Source organism: Heterocephalus glaber, unplaced genomic scaffold, assembly GCF_053883595.1.
Source record: "Heterocephalus glaber isolate CG9 unplaced genomic scaffold, H.glaber_assembly_v1.0 deba00001150, whole genome shotgun sequence".
NCBI lineage: Eukaryota > Metazoa > Chordata > Mammalia > Rodentia > Bathyergidae > Heterocephalus > Heterocephalus glaber.
This window is the reverse complement of record NW_028258204.1, coordinates 13,245-33,099: the sequence shown is the minus strand read 5'-3', so window position 1 is coordinate 33,099 and position 19,855 is coordinate 13,245. Positions and strand designations below refer to the sequence as shown.

The 19,855-nt window shown below is 47.4% G+C and overlaps 1 protein-coding gene across 1 annotated transcript; it reads left to right on the top strand.

Annotated features, from left to right (window-relative positions):
• Positions 1 to 13,821: 13,821 nt before the first annotated feature.
• Positions 13,822 to 19,241, top strand: Gdf2 (growth differentiation factor 2). The gene is made up of 2 exons (XM_087210566.1): positions 13,822 to 14,324; positions 16,983 to 19,241. The coding sequence occupies exons 1-2, from the start codon at positions 13,859 to 13,861 to the stop codon at positions 17,945 to 17,947; spliced, it is 1,431 nt and encodes a 476-aa protein (XP_087066692.1). The 5' UTR covers positions 13,822 to 13,858; the 3' UTR covers positions 17,948 to 19,241.
• Positions 19,242 to 19,855: the final 614 nt, after the last annotated feature.

Genomic DNA, 19,855 nt, shown 5'->3' with positions numbered 1-19,855 from the left:
GCTTCCGGCCTAGGGAGTAGGGAGTAGGGAGATGACAGTCCCAGCTCCCTGGCCCTCCTCTAAGGTGCTTGGCCCAATCTGGATACGGGTGCAGGATTGGCTGACTGGGGAGCACAGCAGCTGAGGTGACCCCTTGGACCAGTTACCTGAGGCCCAAGATGCTCCCCACACATGTGCTCTCCTGGTCTCCTCTTTCTGCATGGGCTGTGCCGAGGCCTAGAAGCTCCCATCACACTGCTGTAGGTAGCTATGACATTGCAGATCTGCTGCAAAGTTAGTGCTTGGTTTTCCATGTCTGATCCTTTTCAGAATATGGCAGAATATAAAACAAATTTAAATATCAAGGCTTGGAAAGACACCAAGTGCCTTTCTTGCAAATATGATATCCTTTATGTGCATCCCCATATCCTCCACTCCATTTTCCCCCTTAAACCTTTGATAAAGATGGGGTATCCTGTGATGGCATCTGTAGTTTCAAGTCTTCATTTCTGGATTTCTGAAATGGGAGTGGGGTAGACTCTCCTCAGGGTCTAGCAGGTCCCATCTTTCCCAAGTGTGCCATGATGGCTTTGTGGTGTGAAGAAGACATGAATGACACATCTCCCTACTCTGCAGTGGAAGGATCTTGTGACATCAGGGACCCCTGTAGTTCACAGAGCAGCCTGCAGGTAGGATATGGCATCTTATTTAGTCTCAGCAGCCTTACAGCTTATTGCCTGATTGGTGCCACAGCAAACAGGCTCAGGGAGCATAAGTGACACATCCACCAATGTCTTCATGAGGCCATGGGAAATGTCAGAATTGGTGCCCACAGCTGCCTGAGTCCAGGTCCACATGGCTGGCCCTACCCTAGACTTCTTGGCCAGTGGCCCCTACTACAGGTCTATTGGGATTTTCCAGTGTCACTGAGTGTCATCATAGCAAAGCAAGATTTAAGGAGTGTAGCTCAGGGGTAAAGTGTGTGCCTAGTGTGGATGAAGCCCTGGGTCTAAACCCTAGCATGGAAAGAGAAAGAAGAGAGGGAAAGAAGAAAACATATATATGAAATAGCTTCCTCTCCCTTAAACTCAAAATGTCAACATTATATAGTCACCGGAGCCAAAAGATTCCAGCACACAGCCAAGGTGGGCATGGGTCCCTGCGGTTGGTCACTCAGCTGCCTGTGTCCCTCTGCAGGGAGTGGTATGGTGACCTGATGCTGGGCCTTGGCCCTGAACCTACAAGGTGTGACTGAAAAATATGGTGAATGTTTACATTTTTAAATTTATTACAGTAAAAAACCCATTGCCATTAATCCCCTTCAAAATCCTCCTCCTTACTTTGAACACTTATCCCATTGTTTTTTGCACTTTCCAAAGGAGTTCTAGAAGTTCCTTTGTGAATGTCTTTAGTTGTGTTGTCCTGGCTGCCTCAGTGTCCTGAATTAATTCAAAATGTTTCCCTTTCATGGTCATTTTGACTCTGGGGAAGAGCCAGAAGTCACAGGGTGCCACACCCAGTGAGTGCGGTGGATGAAGACACACTGTAACATTTTTATGAGCCTGCCTTTCCTTTGGATGATGCTCAGCAGCTGTATTTGCAGTGCTTTTTTTTTTTTTTTCAGTTCTTTTATTGGTATGTTTTAGGTATACAATTCGTTTACATTTATCATTGGGTGCTTGTACCTGTACATGATGTATCTTGGTTCTTATTTTTTCCCCATTACCTGTGCACCCTTCACCCCCTCCACCCTTCCCTATTTACATAGATTTCATTTCCATTTTTTTTTCTTTTCTCATCGTTTTTCCTTTCCCTCTTTTCCTTTCCCCTTCCTCTCCTTTCACTCCATCGTCTTTGGACCTTTTTTCCTATTTCAAATTATCAATTATTCATTTTAATCATTTTAAGCCTTGTTTACACTATCATTTTCTCACACTAGAGAAGCTATTCGGTATTTACACATATGTGTCCTATTTATTTCACTTAAGAGTATGGCCTTGATATGCATCCATTTAGCTATAAATGACTCTAGTTTTTCATTCTTTATGTGTGAGTAGTTTGATCACAGGTTGTAAAGACACTTACAGAAGAAGGCTTCCAGAACTGCTTCAAAAAGTGATAAAAACAATGGGATAAGTTTGCTCAAAGCAAGGAGGAGTACTTGTGGGGAGTCATGGCAATGTGTCCTTTACTGTAGTAATTTTTAAAATTTAAAGGCATTGTTTAGGTCAGCCTTTGTATATACCCTCTAGAAAGGTCTGGGTCTTGGGAGTGGTTCTTGTGACCAGTACCAATAACACAAAGGAGAGCTAGACACTCTCAGGCTGGAGAAGACTTTGGGAAGTTCTGATACAACTCTTTTCTCTAGTAGGGAAACTGGATCTTGGTACTACTGGACATCTTGGCTTAAGCATCCCGAGAAGTGCTTCTATGTCTAAGTCATTCATAAAATATCATCAGAGTCACTAATGCCTATAACTAACACTGCTTCTGGGGCCAGGATGGAGACTGCTGTGATGGAGGAGCTGACAGATATCTGGGATGGTGGAGGAAGGGTGTGGGATGGGACTCTGGAGGAGGCCGAAGGGAGAAGATGCAACGGAGAGCTCTACTTTGGAGCCAGCAGGAAGCAAGAGCCCGACTTGGCTGGTAGAGCAAGGACATTGCAGTACTTGTGCAGTGTGTGTGTGCTGGCGGCATGTCAGGGGTCCGGGCTGGATATGGGTGGGAGATTATTCCCCTTCACCAAAACCTGGGAACTGAAAGTCCTTCACAGATAACCAAGCTTCCTGGATCTCTATACTCCTCCCTGCTCCCCAAGGTGGCAATGTTCATCTGAGCCATGGTCCTCTCTTCTCACCTCTAGAACTTATCATTCAATCTAATCCAGTCTTAGGCTCCCTCCTCTGACATTCCAAGCAGTCATTTATATGAGTCAGGGCTGCCAGAGAATAAATAGCATTTGATCAGTTATGACCCCATACTTAGCACCTATTGTGGGCCAAGCACCATGCTTGGCAGTGTAGTCAGCCTTCCGTGTCTGTGGCTTCCACAACCTCAGATTCAACCAACCTTGGACTGAGAATCATTTTTTAAAAATTGCCTTTGTACTGTCAGTGTCTAGTCTTATTCTTATCATTAGTTCATAAACAATACAGCACAGCAGCTACATTGTATTTTTATTATATTAAGAATTCTAAGTAACCTCAAGATGATTTAAAGGGAGGATACGGGTAAGTCATATAGGAATACCACAGCACTTTATTCTTAAATACATTTTTATTTTAATTGACCCTTTGGAATTGTGCATATCTATGGTGTACAAAATAGCACTGCAACACAAGTATACGTGTAATGATCAGATCAGGAAAGTAATATACCTGTCACCCCAGACATGCTTAGTAGGCTTGAAGCCCTGGGCTCCATCCCTACCATCAAAAACAAAACCACCACCCCCGAAAAACCCCATCATTTTTCTGTGTCTACTGGCTATTTTGAAATATTCAGTTAACTGCTGCAATCAGTTACCCTGCTGTGCATAGAACATCAGAAGCTATTCCTCCTGTCCCCCTGCACCCACTCACTACACTGCAGGTGTTTTAGTCAAAGGACTTGTGTTTCTGCAGAGTTTTGTATCTGCAAGGCCCTCCTGGAACCAATCTCTCCTGGACACTGAGAGACAGCTATATTACTTACTTTATTTGCCTCTCTGATCAACATCCATGTACATAGAGGGAATGCTTAGCAGGCTCAAGGCCCTGGATCCCATCCCTAGCACCAAAAACAAATACACAATGTGTGAACTTAAATGTGCAACAGAATCACCTTGAGGGCTTGACCCAGGTGCAGGGCCCACCTGTTTCTGACCAAGACTGAGACTCTTTCTATCCAGTCCCCAGGGCTGCCACTGGCCCTGAACCCAGGTTGAGATCCACCATTCTGAGGAAAGTGTTCTTGGCATGGTCATGGGCCAGAAGGAAAGCAGAATCCGAATTCGGGGGCTTGACCTGGAGCTGAGAGCTGGGAGCTAGAGCTGGGAGGCAGCCTGCTCTGCCTGGCCCCAGCTCTCCTCAGTCTTGGTGTGGATCAAGTTTTCATTCCTCTGAACAACCTGGAGGAAGGTGTGAATACTGAGCACCTAGAGACAAGGACAAGTGCCCACAGGGGCCATCTCTCCTGAAACAGAAGGGGTCCCCCTGTCTCAGGTGCCCAGGGGATCTTTCTCATTCCACGATGAAGGGTGAAGTCAAGATCACTGCTTGGACCTGAAACAAGTGAATGAGCTGCCTCTGCCTCTCTCGTCCATTGCCTGTGCTTGTCCCACAGCAGCCCCAGGAGATGCAGTTCACAAGTCCTGGAGGTTGACACTGGTAGAAAATCACCAAGCACAATAACACCAAGTGTCCAGACATCAACAACAGAGGAGGATGACGAACCTCAGGTGGCAGTGGCTGGGGAGAGAACCCAGCCTGCTTGGCACCGCCATGGCACACTTCCCTCTGAGGGAGGATCAGAGAAGCCCGCTGCAGACCAGCAATCCCAGGGTCTGTCCAGGGAACCCAGCTGCTTAGAACACAAAAGCTGTGTGGCAAAGTGAGTCCTGGGCAAGCACTGGTGGGTGGTAGGAGTGGCCAGGGGGAGGGCAAGCATCAGGGAGGGGAATGGCAGAGTCTGACAGCAGGCTGCCAGGGCAGGAGCTCTGCAGAGGAGATGATGAGGTGCCCAGGGGTGGGGACAGGGATACAGTGACTGGAGGATCAGGCACTGTGCTGCCAACAGTAATAATAACTATGGCCCTCATGGTGTCCTGGGCTCTGTGATAAGTGTAAGGTGCTCCTGAGAACACCCAAGGTCTGTGGAGTCCTCAGCCTCTCCCCTAGACAGTGATGAACAGGACTCCTGAGCATGGCCTGGGACCAGTGCAGGGGAGGCTTGGCCACTGCCACACTCTCCAGGCTGAAGTCTGGGGGAGGGTGTGGTGAGCAGGGGCCTCAGCAAGGTGTGGAGAATAGCACCTCTTCTCCAGGTCTAAACCAATCAGAGCATTGGGTTTCCCCAGCAACCGTGATCAGCGAGGCTTAGGCAAATGATCCAATCAGGGCCAGGGAAAACATATGACGCACTGGAACTTCCTGGCACAGGGGCTTCTGCTCCCCCACCCCTAAGGGCACAAGGTGGGCATGAAGCTGGCTTGGTGGAGGGTGGAGTGCAGGACTGAGAGAGAAAGTGGCACAAGGGCTTTGCCCCCTCCATCTCAAGCTGTTCTAAAGCCAAACTGTCACAGAACTTTCTGATATCCTAAGTCAGCCATCATGCATTTGCTCAAGCCTGATTGGAGTTTGCTTTTCTGCAACTTACAGCAAAGGGAAGTCTAAGTGGCATACGTTTCTGAAAGAAAAACAAACCCAAAAGTATTTAAGAGGAAACCCAGCCCCATGTGTACCAAGCCTGTAGACACCAAACCTTGTACACTAAATGATTTCAGAGGTGAATCGAAGGCAGGCATTGCAGACACTTGAATCTGGGTTGTCTTCCATTTTATGTCAGTTTTTGATTACCTATGCATAGACTCAAAACCACCATAATTCTGATCTTCAGTCTTTGAATCATCATGAGGATGGACTTCCCTGGGAGAAGTAAGTGAGGAATTAGGAGGGCCATAATTTCAGAGTGGGGGTAAATAAGTCTTTCTGTGGCTCAGTCAAGGCTGCCCCTTCCTGAGGACCCAGCAACAGAAACTGGAGAGAGGAGAGGGAGGGGTTCTCTGAAATGGGAATCTCAGTGTCTTCTAGGAAAGGCAAGGAAGGCCCCAAATCCTGTTCCCTATGAGAGTTAGGAAGATCTGTTCAGACAGACCAAGGCCAACTAGGAAAGGTCTCAGGGCTCTGGACATCACTACCTAAGGAAATGGGAGTTGGGGCTGGTGAACCAGGCTCCCCCCAAAACCTGGAGATTTTCATAAGGGATAGGCAGACATGAAAGAGTGACCCCCACTGGCCAGCCACAGGGGCAAGGTTCAAGAAAATGGAGAGAGGGAGAGAGTCTGCCTAGAAAGCTGTTACCTTGCTGCCTCATGGGGGGTGCCATGGGCAGAAACCTGGACCAACCAAGGAGCCTCACACAAGCAGGTGTCAGATGTGTGGACCCTCCTCAACAGCAAAGCCAGGACTGTGACACCAGCAGGTGGCCCCTGCTCAGGCCCTTTCTCCCCTTTGCCAGCATTCAGAGGCTCCCGGCCCTTGACTAAACCCAGGGTGCACTTGGACTTCCTGATAATATCATCAGGATACACTGTGTAAATGAAAACAATAAAGAAATGTGAACACATGGGTAGGTTGAGCTTGGTGGACAATAATCCAGACACACACAGGCATGCTGCACTGCCCAGCTGTGAGACTGTGTCGCAGGCTCCCAGGCAGCTTCTACAGCCAAATGTGATGACCTCTATTATAAACAAGGCCACTGGCTTTTATCTGCACTCCCCAAACCCAAAAACTTCTGGAAACTTAAAGTTTCTTTTTAACTCCTATAGCCAAATTTGACCTGAATGAATATTTTTGTGTTGATGTATTTGTTTCACTACAGAAATATTATGTTTGATGATAAAACATCATCTCTGATCCCGTTGGGGATTTTATAGTATGTGCAGCATGATACTAAGTTTCACAAATCTGAAACTTTCTCTGTTCCAAAAACATTTCCAGGCACCAGGGTTTCAGGGAGAGGATTATAGAGCTTTATATGTTTCAAAATGTTAACTGCGAGCATTGTTGGACAATGACAAGATTATGGATTATTTTTTACTTCCTGCTTTGTTTCATATTTCCCAAATTTTCTGTACTAGAAACTACTGTCATAATCAAAACCAAATCTGCAGCATTTAAAATATGACATTGGGCAGCAGCTCCTTGCTCATGCCTGTGCACACCCAGACCACACTGTGGGGTCCCTTGCTCAGCCTCTGGAGTGTGGGAGCACCCTGGGCAGGGGGCTGCCCACCCTGTGCTCTGCCTCCAAGGTTTTCCGACCCCTGGAATTCTTGCACTGAGCTGGGTTAATGCCCAGCATACTTCCTGCCCCTCCCCAGGCAGCATTTCCACAGCTGTGTTCGTCCTCCCTCCCCTGGTCATGTCCCCAAGGGATGGGGACAGCAAGTTCTGTCCAGCAACTCAACAACTCCTGGCTTCACCCTTCCCCTGGGGAATCTCTGATTCTGGGGCAGCTCCTGCTGCAGCTCCCTGAACCGCTTCAGCTCTCTGCTCCATGGACAAGGTCACCAGCAGTCCTGCCCAGAGCAGAGCACCCTGCCTGGGCCCTAGTATTTTGAACTGCAATGCCACACATAGTAGAGATAGACAGTGGCCAAGTGTGGCCACATTGATTTTAAAATAACACAGTCCAGGGACCTCAGAAGTGATACCCCAGCTGTGAACTCAGCCTCTGCCAGCCAGGAGTCCATCTCCGGGCACACAGCCACCTCCAAACCTCCTACCCACTCCTCTGCCCACACAGACTTCTCAGTCCTCCTAGTCATCAGGTTCAGCCCAAGTGGCCTAATCATTAATCTGAACCAAGATCCCACCACCCCAGAAGACAAGAGAGCTGGGATTCTGGGCTAGCAGGATATGTGTGTTTGTGGCACTGCCCAGATCATCCAGCAGACATGGTCTTCCTCCCCACACTCCAGCTCCATCAAACCCAGAGCAGACAGAGGCAGCCTGAGCACACCATGACCATAAATCTTGACCAACGTCCTCTGAACTGCAGTGACCTGCACCAGCTCATCCTCACAGGGGAGAAGGATTTGAATCTTTGCTGATCCTGCCCTGGAGTCTTCCCCATCACACTGAGTGTCACCAGTACATTCACACTCCATCCTGATCCCTGGTGCTCAGAAGCCCATTCCACAGTGGGAACAGCTGAGTCACAGTGGCAGGTCCTGACTCCACAAGCCACAGGCCCCTGACACACCCTGATGGGATCCCATGCCCCATTCATTCTCCTAACCCCGGTTTGTGTTCTCTTCTGGGTACTTTGTGTTGTTTCTATATTTGGAGGTCTTTTTTTTTTTTTCTATATTTGGAGGTCTTTTTTTTTTTCTATATTTGGAGGTCTTTTTGACCTTGAGGTCTTTTTGACTTTTTGATATAAGACCTCCAAGTGATATAGGGGAAATAATATAACTCTGCCTTTAATGTAATATAATAACAATATATATAATATTTAATGTAATACTATAATTGTCTTTATCTTGAGGCCTGCCCTTCAATGAATGCACCTCCAGCTAGTAATGTGTTCTCATGTTCTGCACTGACTCCCTTGAGAACCTAGTCCTCCTGTCTGCCCATAGTATATCTACCTAACTGAGCTGTCTATAACATTCCCCCTTCTGAAGAAGTATCCCTAACTGCCTTGAGGGTGCAAGGGGCAATGACCATTCTGGCTATTTTGGGCTGAAGGGGGTTGTAGTCATGATCGGCAGTCAGAGATACTCTCCAGAGGGCATATCTAAAGGCTCTTGATAGATGCCAGGTGTTCTTGTCTTGGGTGGGTGTATAGTTTTAAGTCTAAAGGAGACAAACCCAAGGAAATAGTAAATATGCATGGGCCAAAGAATAAGATCAACACAACTATTGTGAATATAACTAACAAATGTTACCAGGAAGAGCCACTCACAAAGAGGGTAAGGAGAAGGTCTAGGAAATTTTAGAATCTGACATGGCATTAACCTGTTGTTCAATATCTCAAACAGCCATGGAGATATTAGCAAAGGGATCAGGAATGTATACACAACATTTAGTACCCCTTTGTGGTGTTGTTAGGATCTCTAATGCCATCTGATTTTGGAGGGTGACTACTCATAATTTTACTTCTGAGGAAAGAAAGACCAATTCAGGTGTCACTTAGGACCCACTGAGTACAGTTAGTCAAGGCTTTGATGTGTTGCATGACATCCTCTAATCCTAGGGAAGGGACAAAGATAGAAGCAAATGATCATAGCAGTGAAACACACTTCTAGACTATCAGTGTGGCAGATGGGGTAAGTTTGTAAGTTTGTTGATGTTTTTGACACTCCTGCCTTGTAACCAGGCAAGGCCCAGCATGCATCCCCTTATCCATGCAGGGGGTACCCAAGGCCACACAGTGATTCCACATAACCAATGGGTGCCATTGGGAGCTTCCCATCTAATTCCGGGGTGATTAAACCAATCTGTTGCAAACCAGTCTTTGACCTGTAAAGTTAGAATGCGTATAGATTGCTCTGAGTGTGTTCATCCCAAGAATTTAGTAGAGGTAGGACAATGAAAACAGGAGTGATTTCTTTGTTCCCAACATAAGGCAGACTTTCTACTAAGTGGTCCAACAATTGTAGTTTACCACATATAATCATCCCTCAGATATATTTGTACCAGAACAGCTCCTATTGCTCATCCTATTCTAACTTTAGTTACCCATACTTCTGGATTTATTTCTGTCTCCGGGAGGGGGAGGCAACATACCTGACCTGGGTGCATGTATATTACAGTGTTCAAGCAAGAGAAAATATCTTTCCCCAGGAGGGGAACTGGACTTTCAGGCATAATTTAAAAGAATATGAGTGAGGTGAAAGCTGTTCCAGTTATAGCCTAAAGGTTGTAAAAAATAACAAGTTACCTCCTCTCCAATGACTCTTTCCACTGAAGTATAATGGCTGGAAGGAAGGCCAGGGTTAAAAAGGACTGAGAGACATGCTCCAGTGTCCAGCAATAGACTGTTCTCTTTTCCCTCTATAGTTCTGATTATCCAGGGATCGCCTGTAGAAATGACAGTCCAGCCAGAGGGAGAAGGCAGAGAGTGCTCTGAGGCCCTCCAGTCTTGCTGAACCAGCTGGAAAGATGAGTCTGATCCCTGGGACCTCTATCTCAGGGGGTAGTCCAATTTCCAATCAGGGAGTGGCTCAGGAGGCCTCTTGTCATAATGATTCTTGTCACAGTTCCTCCTAAGGTGGCTTGGCTTTCTGCAGCAGTAGCAGATGAGTTTAGTTGTTGAGCTCTTCTTAGAGCCCCAAGAATCAGACTTAGAAACTATTCCTTTTAAGGCTGAAACCAAGGTGGCCATTTTCTTTTGGTCTCTGTTTTCTCTCCCTTGGCCTCCTCCTGGTATCAATTCTAAAATACTGAGGAGGCCATTCTCACTAAGTATCAAGTGAGCTATCTAGAGCAAAAGATGTCTTTTGTAGCTTTTTCCTAATATCTGGGGCTGACTGGGTAATAAACTTGTAGTTAAGAATAATCTGCTCTTCTATTGAATCAGGAGCCAGGGATGTATGTTTCATAAGTGCCTGTCGTAAATGATCTAAGAAGGCAAAGGGGTTCTCATCTTTCTCCTGGTGAATAGTTGACAATTTAAAATAATTAAACAGCTTAGTTCTTGTCCTTCTTAGATCTTCAAGAATACATGTCTGAAGATGTCTCCTATTCCACTCTCTCATCTGGTTGATAGGCTAATAGGGATCTTGTGTAGAGAATGCTTGGGCTCCAGTAGGAACTGGCCATTACCATGGCTGCCTGTCTTCTACCCTTCTAAAATTAGCAATGTGATATTCATCTCCAAATGTAATGGCAGCTTGTAATGCTGTTTGTTTCTCATTAGAAGTCAATGTTTGATTGAAGAATAACATTGCATCTTCCCAATCTAGTTTATAGGTCTGAATAAGTTCTCTAAAGACCTCAGTGTACTTCTCAGGGTTGTCTGAAAACCTTCCCAGATATTGTTTGGTTTGTTTGAGGTCACTGAGAGAAAAGGACACATGGGCACAGGTGGTGCCATATTCTCCATTTCCTTCCTGTAACGGATACTGTCCTTGAGGAGCTTGAACAAAATCAGCTAGGTATGGACATAGCCCAAGAGAGTCTTCAATTACAGCTGTCTTAGATACCTCACCCTTAGGATCTGAAGGTCAAGGGAAAGGAGCCTCAGGCTCAGTAATACTATATGAGGCCTTGATTAAGGTTGCCTTGGAAACCTTGTCATCAGGATCCAAAACAAAGGAGGAGAATCTCAGGCTCAGTGATAGTGGATGCATCCAATTATGCCTTAAGAGCCAGAGGTATCTGGTTTTCCTGTGACTTACATTTACATTTTGAACACAAGGATTGTCTCTTAATGTAAAGAAAGCTTGAACATAAGGTAATTCTGACCATTTTCTCTCTTTCTTACAGTGCACTTCTAGTTATGAAATAGTATTGTAATCAATACTTCCCTCTACATTCCATTTTGTCTCTAGGGAGTAGGCAGGTGATGTGTGAGTGCAGAAAAATATTCCAGCTATGATAGTCATGTTTAAAGAAGGAAGCATTGTTAGCAAAACTAAACCAATAATCAAGAGATCTGAGCCACTATTTTCCAATTCTTTGAAAAAGAGTGAGGAAAAATTCAAGGGCAAATTGAAAGTGGTTGGAGTACCTTTCAGCCTGCAAAGGAGATCACCTCTAGAGATAGGTAAATGGCTTGGAAAAAGCCTTTCCTGGGCCCTAGAGCAAAGAAGTCTTTAAGACATTTGTGCTATCTACCTAATTACCTAGGCAATCTTCCCTAGCATCAAGACAAGGTTAAATTCTACTCAAAATGCACTCTAAAATTTCTATGTCTCAATATGTGCAACACACTTATGAAGCTCACAGGTTAAAACTCATACCCATTGTCCAGCAACCACAACTTATTAGCAAATGTATTTCCATGTCCTACACACATAAATAATGAGAACCAGACCTAGGAGGAGAAAGAGAGCACCAAGAGGTTGGGGATTCTCCCTTAAACTAAATGTGTTTTGATCCCTTAAATATTGTGCTTGGGGAAATAGCTCCTTTTGGTCTCACCCATAAGTCAGTTCTTTCCATGGAGTCTCAGGTTCAGTATCCTGAGAAAAACTGCCACCTGGAGTGCTTAAATGGGACATTCCTTTCATATGCATTCTTCTGGTTGGGGAAAATTCCAATGCCTCATCTGATCCAGAGACGGAGTATGTGTTCCTCACCTAAGATGACTTCCCTGTCTTTGGCATTGGCTACCTCTAATTTTCTATAAACTCAGCTTAAAGTTTCTTAGTTGTTGGATAAGAGGGAAAGGTTGAGACACTTTAGAGTTCCTCTCTGTCTAATCTTTAGCAGAAACATGCTTCCAAATAAAGGAAAGTACAAAATGATAGGGAAAGGTCAGAAATAAAGTCAGAAAAAGGGAACTCTTTTCTTCTCATTCTCATGGTGAGTTATTGAGACAACTTGCCCGTGAGTGTCACACTCAGCCTGGAAAGATGAGAGGAGGAAATCTCAAGAGCTAAGATTGCCTCCTCAGCAGTGGAAGATCAGACCAGAAAGGAAACTGAGGCAGAACAGGCTCGGCATTTCCTCTAGACTGCCCCCAAGAAACCACTCCTCCAAGTCTTAAGAATGGGCAGCCTATTGTCTTTTACTGGTGGTTGGAGTCCTGTGATTTAATAGGCCTGTATATTTCCTAAATATAAACTAGATTTCATAAAAAGGCCCATTTTAGAGCATTTCATAAATTCACATTTTGATTAACATCAAAGTCCACTAGGGCACACTGTAACATTATTTTTCTTTACTGCTGTTGTCTAACAAGTCAAACAGAACAAGCAAGGAGCACCAACAAATTTATCAACTAGTAAGTCTAAATACAGCATATGCAAAACATGAATACAAGACCTTGCCTGCAAAGGTAAAATGTCCCATCATAGAAACATCATAATCTTCCCATGTTCTCAACTTAAATTTATCATCATTTCAACAAAAAACAATGTTTAAAAAAAGACAACGCACAAAAAGCACACAAGGCATAAGTAATTGACGAACAAGAATGACAATTTAGGATCACCTAAACAAATCAGAATCCATGAAACAAAAGCAAGCTCTTACCTCTTTCCAGTTATCTCACTGGGCCCTCCAAAATGATATAGGATCTCCAAATGATATAGGGGAAAGAATGTAACTCCCAACCTGCTAGATGTCAGATATGCTGAGTTTGTGTTCCTTAAAACTGCAGAATGAATTCTAAGAACAGTGGAGGTTAAGAATAGGAAATATTTATTGAGGGGAGAGGTATAGCTCCTGAAAGACAGGAGGGGACCCGAATGGGTTGCCTTGGAATCCACTTCACAAAGGGTGTTGTATAGAGCAAAATTTATGAAGTGGGTACAATGTGAGACAAAACTGTGATCAACCAATAGGATTAAAAGTATAGCCACTTAGGTAACATTGAGCCAATGGGGAAGCAAGTTACGTAGCAGGTGTACATAGAAAGAACAAGGACTTTTTTTGGAAAAGATGAGTCAGAAGGTTCTAGTCACTCACCCAGGTAACTGATGCCCATTTAGGCTTACTGGACCAGGTAATACTAATCATAGTATACTCTTTATTCCTTGAGGAGGTATGGAAGCATTCTGTCTTTGTCTTGAGCCCTGGCCTTCAATGAATGTGCCTCCAGCCACAGTTGTAATGTGTTTTCATCTTCTGCATTGACTCCCTCAAAGGCCCAGCCCCATCTGAATGCCAACAATATTTCTACCTAACTTAGCTGTCTATAATATTTTCAGTCCTATTTCTTGGATTCCTTGTTCCATGGCCAGGAAAGGGGCCCACGTCACCCATCTGCAGAGTCTTCCCAACAGAGCTGACAAGGAAATGAACAAGGGTCCTAATTAGCAAGAGATAACCTAGCAGTGCAATGCAGATCCTTTACAGTTGGCTGCATCCTTCCCACAGGCCTATGTGCTGGCAGAAGTTTCGGATGTTTATAGAGCGTTCATTAACAAGAGCTCCCTTAGATAATGAGCCTGGCCCAGCACTGAAGCCAGATAAAAACAAGTGGAGGACAGTCTGGGATGCAGGGCAAGCCTGTGCTTCCCAGGGCCTCCCTTCAGATCATTCAGCAGGACCATGCAAGCCCTGAGCTCCCTGGCTCCTTCTGGCACCCGGTAACACTCCACCACCATTGTAGCCCCACAGCCTCCTCTCCAGGGCCCAGGATGTCTTCTAGGGCCCTGTGGGTGGCCCTGCTCATGTCATCCCTGCTGGCCTGCCCCTTACAAGGGAGGCCATTGCAGAGTGGGTGGCAGGCATTGCCAGGGGAGCCAGGCAGCGGGCGGCAGGAGGGCACTGTGGACCTAACAGTGCTCCTGGAAAACATGAAGGTGGATTTTCTGCGCAGCCTCAACCTGAGCGGCGTCCCCTCCCAGGACAAGACCAAGCTGGAGCCACCGCAGTACATGATCGACCTGTACTACAGGTACACTTTGGACAAGTCATCCACCCCAGCCTCCAACATCGTTCGAAGCTTCAGTGTGGAAGGTACAGTCAGGGCCTGGGGGGAACACACTGGCCAGGGCAGACCTGCATAATGGGGTGACATCTGGCCCCATGCAACCCAAAAAGTCCCCATTGAAATTAATTGCAAAGAAATAAAATGAAAGTGTAGTTTCTTTCTTAAGTGGCCAACAGATATGTGTGGCCAGTGGCTTCCCTGCGGGGCTGTGCAAGTCAAGGGACCTGCACAGCATCTCAAAGTTTCTAGCAGACAACTCTGCCCCTGGCCACAGACCACACTGAAGGCACTGGTGCTCAAGGGTGCCAGCCCTTCCCCCCCTTCCTCCCTTTCCCCTTCTTCTTTCCTCTCCCTTCCTCTTCTCTTCCTTTCCTCTTCCCCTTCTCTTCTTGCCCTCCTCTCTCAGCTTCTCTTACCCTCCCTTCCTGCCTCCTTCCAATTTAGAAACAACTTGCTTAGCACCCAACTAACTGGTGTATTTTTAAACTTTGGAAGAACTCTCATTCCTCTCCGTAAAGGGCTTGTAAAATCCAGATTATAAAACCTTTGGACCTTATTTTTCTAACCATGAAACTCTCTGACTTAGGAAGACTAGAAGTCAATATCCACTTAGCCTGTGTCCACTACCTCATTAGCCTGGGAGAAGCAGCAGAAATGAGCTCAGGACAGTGAGGCCAAGCATGCAGGCCAGGGAGCTCACCTAGGCCAGGGGCAGATGAGCAGTTAAGCGGCCAGACTCCTACCAGGCTCTGCCATCCATATGAGCAGCACTGGCATCACAGTTCTTGTCAAGGGCCAGAGCTTGGGGCCTCTGCTCCTCCTGGGCCTCCAGCTGTGAATGTCCCAGGGGCTCAGCTCAAGCCACAGCCAGGCCAGGCCAGGCCTCCCTGGGGCACTAACCTCACAATACGGTCCTACTGATTGCCCAAAAGAAGAAAATCTGGATTTTATATGAACTAGCCTGATTTTTAAAATTCTGCCTTTAAATATATATATGCAATCCACAGTGTGCCAAGGCACACACCTGTGACCTCTGCCTTAGGGGAATGTTCGGCTTCCTTGGTCAGGGTCTGAATTACCATATCCCAGAGGCCTAAGGAGGGAATGTGCAGAGCCCTTCTGAAGACCCACATACACCCAGAGCAGCGTGTGGGAGCTGGGGCAATGTGTTGATCTGGTCCCAGGCTCCATCTGTGATGGCTGAGGGAAGGTGTTTTCTAGCTGCCTGACCATGGTCCCCCAGCATGTCAAGCCATGCCCCAGTCAGAGTACATCGAGTCATGAAGGCAAGGTCTAGATGCATCCCCTGAGAGGTAGCACCTTCCACAGGAGCTGAAAGTTGGTGCCATGCTGGGTGAGAGGAGCCAGGAAGTGGGTGGAGAGGCCATGTGCTTTACTGTGTGCAGGGGCTATGCATGGGTTAGGAGGGCACAGAAATATTAACTGAGCATCTGATGTGAGCTGAGAATTGTGTCACTTAAGTTCTGTGTGCATCTTGATAAAGCTTCACACCCACTCTAGAGTCAGGTAGGACAGAAGAGTAAACTGAGGCACAGAGAGATTCAGGACTTTGCAAGGTAAAAAGGCCAGTGGCGTGGGGGGGGGGGGTTCAGGGTCAGGTCTGCATGTGTGAGACCCCCAAGCTTACTTGACTAGTCTCAGCATAACATAAGGTCCCTGCTCCTGTGGGGACATACAGAGTGCCCCAGCTCAGAGTCCCTTGTGAGGTTCCACTCATTCAACACATCAAATGGAAAACTCCAGAACTGACAATTCCTGTGTTTTGAATGACTGGTATTACACTACATTGTTCCAATCCTCTATTTTACTGTAATCATTGTGAATCTCTAGCTATAGAAATTACCTCTCATAAGCACACATGTGCAGGAGAACAGAGAGAGGGCAGGGTCTGGCACTATTTGAAGTATCAAGCAACCACTGGGACTGTGGACAAGGAGGGCTGATTTTAGAAGCTCTCAAAATCCTGCCCATTCTCTTCCCTGTGAGAATGCACCACGGGATAGGCAATGGTCAGGTGTCAGCCTAGGAGAAATGGGAATTATACGGCTGAAAAAAAGCCTCCCTCCAGAAAACACCACCTACTTTCACTTTGCCTGAAAGTTACAATTCCAAATGATGTCTACATGGTTTAGAGGCTAAAATCTCTCCCCCTGTTGTAATAGTGGACTTTCACAGTTCCTAACCCGGGTCTGTCCTTTAAATTTATACCCTCGGGATCTTCACACTAAGGCTGCCAATGCTTTGTAGCTTTCTTTATTGATCATACACACTAGCTATGTGCATTTCAGCAATTGAATGACTTGAGTCTCCATCTTCCTGTCTGTAAAAGTGCAATAATAAGTTGATTCCCCTGACAGTAAGTGTGAAGATTAAAGTAAAATACAATATGCGAAGCTCTCGCATTATGCCAGGCATGTAGTAGTTTCTCAATAGACAGTAGGAACTGTCGACCCTTGTTGGAGACGGTGCTTTTGCTTGCCCTTGGAAGATCCTAAATGAACCTTTCAAAATGTTCCTCTACTAAGGGCTTAAAGGGAACTGAATCTGTATTCAGAGACAAAAACTGTCCTCCCATGAGTCCTTTCATCCAAACCAGGAGACTCAGCTTGGGGTCACAAGAGCAGAGACTCTGGCTATACCCATCTTGTGTCTTTGCATTTCAGATGCCATCTCCACAGCCGCCTCAGATGCCTTCCCATTCCAGAAACACATCTTACTCTTTAACATCTCCATCCCCAGGCATGAGCAGATCACCAGGGCAGAGCTCCGACTCTACGTCTCCTGTCAAAATCACGTGGATGCCTTCTGTGGGCTGGAAGGAAAGATGGTCATCTATGATGTCTTGGATGGAGAAGGTGCCTGGCATGGTGCCTCGGGGACCAGGACCTTCCTGGTGTCCCAGGACATTCAGGGCGAGGGCTGGGAAACCTTGGAAGTGTCTAGTGCTGTGAAGCGGTGGGTAAGAGCAGACTCCTCCAAGAGCAAAAATAAGCTGGAAGTGATGGTAGAGAGCTGCAGGAAGGGCTGTGACACGCTGGACATCAGTGTCCCCCCAGGTTCCCAAAACCTCCCCTTCTTCGTAGTCTTCTCCAATGACCGCAGCAATGGAACCAAGGAGACCAGAATGGAGCTCAGGGAGATGATTGGCCATGAGCAAGAAAGTGTGCTCAGAAAGACACCCAGGAGCAGCTATGGGGAGTCGATCGAGGGCCACACTGAAGAAGAGGAAGAAGGAGAGGAGAAGGTCGTGGCAGGCCACATAGCCATGGGGTCACTGTTAGCCAGACAGAAGAGAAGCATCGGGGCCGGAAGCTACTGTCAGAAGACTTCCCTGCGGGTGAAGTTCAAGGACATCGGCTGGGACAGCTGGATCATCGCACCCAAGGAGTACGACGCCTATGAGTGTAAAGGTGGCTGTTTCTTCCCCCTGAGCGATGACCTGACTCCAACAAAACATGCCATTGTGCAGACCCTGGTGCACCTCAAGCACCCCAAGAAGGTGGGCAAGGCCTGCTGCGTGCCCACCAAACTGAGCCCCATCTCCATCCTCTATAAGGATGACATGGGGGTGCCCACCCTCAAGTACCACTACGAGGGGATGAGCGTGGCCGAGTGTGGGTGTAGGTAGTACCTGCCCAGGGATGGGGAAAGCAGGCATCCTGGTAAGGGCCCTGCATCCCCTGGACACAACAGGGACTCAGTGGCTCTCAGGCCAGCCTGGAAGAAGGAAGGAAGGCTGCTGTCCCTCTTGTGACCCTGCTAAAGCTCAGGTCTGGGGTGTCACCCCTGATGAAAAGGACAGCAGAGGCTCCTGGGGTGTGGGCAGAGTAGGAGAGTGGGGTAGGCAATGGGATCTTTGATTTACAGACACAGAAACCAAAACCCACCAGGCCTGTGAGCACTTAGAGATGGCTGCATTCTTACCCAGGTCTGTGTAGCACCAAGGCCCGATGCCTTCCCATGGTCCCGTGCTGGTCAGCCAGTCACCCTGTACAGAGGAGACACTGCCATTGGGAGGGCAGAGCGCTGGGCCATGCTCATCACATTCAGGCTGCTTGCTTTTGTGTTCCTTTTGTGGCCAAGAGCTTTGCAATATCACCCCTGAGTCTCTGAGAAACTGTTCCTGCACCCAGCTTCAGGGTGCATAGAGGGCCTTCATGACAGTAGCTCTCTGATGTGCCCTGTGATGGGGCCACTGTGACTCTGGTTCTGACACAGGTCAGGGCCACTTGGGGCCCCTGGTCTGCACTCTGTGAAGTCTGCAAGGGACAGCTGGCATCCTGCACCACTGTGGGGACCTAACTCAGCATGATCAGTTGTAGTCATGCTTCCCCTGATCAAAGATGTAGAGGGTAGGGCAAGGGTTTGAATTTGTGGGACTTAAATGTTCTTAATTTGATATTTGAAATGTCCCTATTTCTACTCCTTGAGGACATGCAGTCAAGTGATAAGATGTCCAGCTTTCTGGGCCAGGTCTCCCTGGTCCTTGTTGGCCACCACTCACAGGTTTCTGGAGTAACATGGATCCTGTCTCTGCAATTTCTGTCTGCTCTGTGTCCCTTCCTATCCTCTAACCCTCCTGCCACACATGGATCTGCACCGCATGAAGAAGCAGCCAAGGGTAGTGAAGGGCTCCCCACCTCTGGGACAGCAGGCCCCTCCCCGTGGAAGTCCCCCACACAGAAAGAAAAAAGTCACTGTGTTAAGTGTTTACATGGAATCAATGAGCAACTTTAGCACCAAAATACAATGAGGCATGGAGATCTGGAGTTACTGGAGTTGGAGGAAGTGTGAATTGCTGGTTTCTGCTAGGCAGTGTGGTAGGACAGGTCTGTTCCCAGAAGGTAGTGATGACTTCTTGTGGTTTTGGAGGTGTGTTTCTGTGTCTTGTGAAGCTTCACTTGAAAATAAAGTCAAATGCCTGAAGTGAGGCCTTTCTTGAATGGTAGACCAGAGCCCAAGGGCACCCTGCCCAGAGGACCTGCTGGCAGTGTGCACGGTGGGCTGAGAAAACACAATTGCACACAAGGGGTTGTGGGTGTAAGTGGCTGTGTGGGGAGGGCTGGCTGTGTCCACCTCCCTTTACCTCCACATGTGTCTGAGGGTGGCCGGGCCCTCACTAGGATGCAAAAATAGCCACAGGTCACCCGGAAGGGTTCAGGCCTATACAACACTGCCCTGCACCAGAGCCACTCCCTATCCTCTGTCCCCGTCCACCCCACCCCAGCCAGTGTTGGTGAGGGGGCCACGAGCTCAGGCCACTGCCTGCCCCCAATTCTGCCCTCCTGGCTTTGCTGGGGGAGGGTGCAGGACTGCGTCATGCAGCTGTCACAGGGCTGGCGTGGGGAGCTGTGACCTTGTTTCTTGTGCTGCTGTGGCCATGGGTCCTCAGAGAGGAGGATGTCAGCCTCCTCCCTTGTTGCTCCTAGGGGGGCCCATGTGGCCAGAGGCTCAGGACACACTGAAGCAGTCACATGTGCAGGACGGAGCACAAAAGGAGAGGCTCAAGAAACCTGAGGGATCCCCACCACCCCTC

Bases quoted from the DNA above. Each gene is read 5' to 3' on its own strand.
- Gdf2 (XM_087210566.1), top strand. From the start codon at position 13,859: ATGCAGGGCAAGCCTGTGCTTCCCAGGGCCTCCCTTCAGATCATTCAG. The intron at 14,325-16,982 runs GTACAGTCAGGG...TTTGCATTTCAG, and splicing joins TCGAAGCTTCAGTGTGGAAG to ATGCCATCTCCACAGCCGCC.